We start from the raw sequence: 1,245 nt of genomic DNA on the forward strand, positions 1-1,245 counted from the left end.
TGAGGAACTGTATTAAAGGACCACAGCATTAGGAAGGCTGAGAACCACTGCCCCAGAGTCAATCTTTTGCCACCACTGTGTATATCTGTTGCCAACTTTCCAAGGTGGCTAAGTACCAGTGCCAAAGGCGACAAATGAGACAATATGGCTGTCCTTTCACTCTGTAAGCAGTAGAAGAAAAGCAATTCACAGTTAATTGGATGTTTTCTCTGTAGGGCACAGCATACATCTTAAATTTCTTCTACTTACCAGTGAGGAACACTATATAACTTGATGGTTATTAAGGTGAACACTCAACTTCCTTTAGATAATCACTATTAAGAATCCTGGCAAGTTGGGTCTAGAGATCCAGACCTATAATTCCAACTACTTGTGGGAGATGGAGCCTGATGATTGATGGCAGCAGGAATAACTTAATAAGAGCACAACTCAAAAACTAAAACTGGGGGTGTGTAGATCAGTGCTTTCCTTGTGTATACAAGACACTGAGTCAACCTTCAGTACATCAAATGATAGAAGACAAATACAGTGTCCCAATTCAGATCTGCCAAACAAAGTTAAAACCCAAGGCTCACTGCTTTTGTGAGTTCACAGATGTTTGGTGGCATTCCTTGTGTTTCAGTATGGCCGCAGCACTGAGTATCCACATGCAGAAGTTTTGCAGCCCTTTTTCTAGAATTCATAAATGCCAGGAATAGAGGTTTTTTAAATTTTCATTTAATGAATGAAATTTTTACATTAATCACGATTTTAACTTCATAAATCACTTGCTATGTTTATATGTGTTTCGTCGAAAAGAAGGGTCTACTTCTTGTGTTGGAATATTAGGATACGATTGTCTGGAAAGTACCGTTGATTGTTGAGAGTGAGATAGAACAGGATTTGAGATTCTTTTCATGCCTGGGATGAAGAAGAGGTATCATTAAATATTAAAATAGCAAACAGTCTCCTTTGCTGGGAATACAGAATGTCTACATTATCTGATGCAAGGGGGTATTATTTACAGAAGACAAAATAGACCCTCCATAGGACGATTCCATGGCTTTTAAAATTCTTAGTATTAAATCACAATGGCTGCCATTGCCACAAGGCTATCTAATGTCTAGTCCTAATTTTTTTTAATGTAAAGATATTAATTTTTTATTAGATATTTTCTTTATTTACATGTAAATTTCTCTTTTTCCCAGTTTCCCCTCCAAAAAACAAACAAACAAACAAACAAAAACAACAAGAACAAACCCCTGT

The 1,245-nt window shown here is 36.9% G+C and overlaps 1 protein-coding gene across 5 annotated transcripts in view; it reads right to left on the reverse strand.

The window, feature by feature from the left end:
• Nucleotides 1-697: 697 nt before the first annotated feature.
• The window catches only part of LOC116092406 (fibrous sheath-interacting protein 2-like), a 31,044-nt gene continuing 30,496 nt past the window's right edge, over nucleotides 698-1,245 (reverse strand). For all 5 annotated transcript variants that reach the window (XM_031373699.1, XM_031373694.1, XM_031373689.1 and 2 more), the window contains one exon: nucleotides 698-900. In XM_031373699.1, coding sequence (XP_031229559.1) covers nucleotides 764-900 — 137 coding nt within the window. In that variant the 3' untranslated portion in view covers nucleotides 698-763. The remainder of the gene's footprint in view (nucleotides 901-1,245) is intronic.

This window comes from Mastomys coucha, chromosome X (genome assembly GCF_008632895.1).
Source record: "Mastomys coucha isolate ucsf_1 chromosome X, UCSF_Mcou_1, whole genome shotgun sequence".
In the NCBI taxonomy this organism is placed as follows: Eukaryota; Metazoa; Chordata; class Mammalia; order Rodentia; family Muridae; genus Mastomys; species Mastomys coucha.